The sequence below is a fragment of the Echinops telfairi genome, unplaced genomic scaffold (assembly GCF_000313985.2).
Source record: "Echinops telfairi isolate 266 unplaced genomic scaffold, ASM31398v2 ScPeMD7_70;HRSCAF=299, whole genome shotgun sequence".
Taxonomy (NCBI): Eukaryota; Metazoa; Chordata; class Mammalia; order Afrosoricida; family Tenrecidae; genus Echinops; species Echinops telfairi.
The window spans coordinates 72,470,173-72,471,278 of NW_022103968.1; the positions used below are offsets into that span (position 1 = coordinate 72,470,173).

At 59.0% G+C, this 1,106-nt stretch overlaps 1 protein-coding gene across 1 annotated transcript in view; it reads right to left on the minus strand.

Moving 5' to 3' along the window:
* The window catches only part of TBX1 (T-box transcription factor 1), an 8,156-nt gene that overhangs the window by 6,296 nt on the left and 754 nt on the right, over positions 1–1,106 (minus strand). The window contains exons 3-4 of the mRNA XM_004701429.2: positions 879–1,010; positions 741–825 (exon numbers count right to left, since the gene is read on the minus strand). Coding sequence (XP_004701486.2) covers positions 741–825; positions 879–1,010 — 217 coding nt within the window. The remainder of the gene's footprint in view (positions 1–740; positions 826–878; positions 1,011–1,106) is intronic.

Below are 1,106 nucleotides of genomic sequence, written 5' to 3' on the forward strand. Positions count from 1 at the left end.
GCGCGGGCCCCTAGCTCAGCCGTCCTCCCGCCCAGCGTTTCCCTTCATTCGCCCAGCCTGCCTTCTTCCAGTTGTCTCGGTCTACCTTTGTCTTTCTCATTTACATTTCCCTCTTAATCGTCTTTCCTCTTCGCCCGGCTCCTTCGTTTCTCAGCCAGTACCAGGCTTCATATCCCCCTCTCACTCCGTTCCCCTATTAGAGACTGCCTCCCCTTTTTTCTTTTCACCTCCTTGCTTTTCCATCATCTGTCTTCCTTTCCAGCCCATTCTCTCTCTTATTTATCTACGCCCGCCTCTTGTTCCTCCTGAGTTTTCTTGTTTTTGTTTTAAATAAAAACGCAAGTCTTTCTCAAACTTTTCTCTTTTTAATGGTTTCACTTTTCTGACTGAAACCCCCCTCTTTCGTTCTTGCTCTCCGCGTTTCGGGTTCAGTTTGGTCTTTCTCCTTTCTGCCTGGGCCTTCTATGCCTGCTCCCTCTTCTTTCCCGTATTCTTTCCTTGTAACTCTCCTCCCTTATCGACGCCCCCCTCCCGCCCCCCAACGCGCACGTCCCCCTCCTGGAAGCCCCCTGGGCTCACCATTCTCTAGTTCCCTTTGCTGCTCTCCCTCTGACTTCACTCGCCCTCTTCTGGGGCGATCTCTGTAGATGAGACCCTGAGTTGGCTGCTAGGCACGGCGGGACAGGCCCCAGGGAGTATTGCTCGCCCTTCCTTTCTGTCCTGGCGTCACAGCCAGGAACCTGGAGTCCGCTCCTTCGACGACCCCTTCACACACTCGATGCCCCAGCCTTGCCGACTCTCTCGACTGGGGCCCCAAGGCAGCGGCTAGGACAGGGGTCTGGAGGGCGAGTCAGTGTAGATGCGCCCACCGGGCTCACCTTCCATGTCCCTGGTGACAGCGCTGAAGTGCATCCCGGCCTGGGATCCTGGCAGCCGGGGAAGCTTCGCCAGATCGAAGGGCCGGGGGCCGGGGGCTAGCGCCTGGCTGGCGGTGCGCTCTGCGGCCTCAGCTGCAACCAGAGAGGCGATGCTGAACGCACTGGCCCGGGGAGACAGCGGGCTCCGCGCGTCCATAGGCGCCCGGCGGCCTGGCCGCGCCGCCTCCG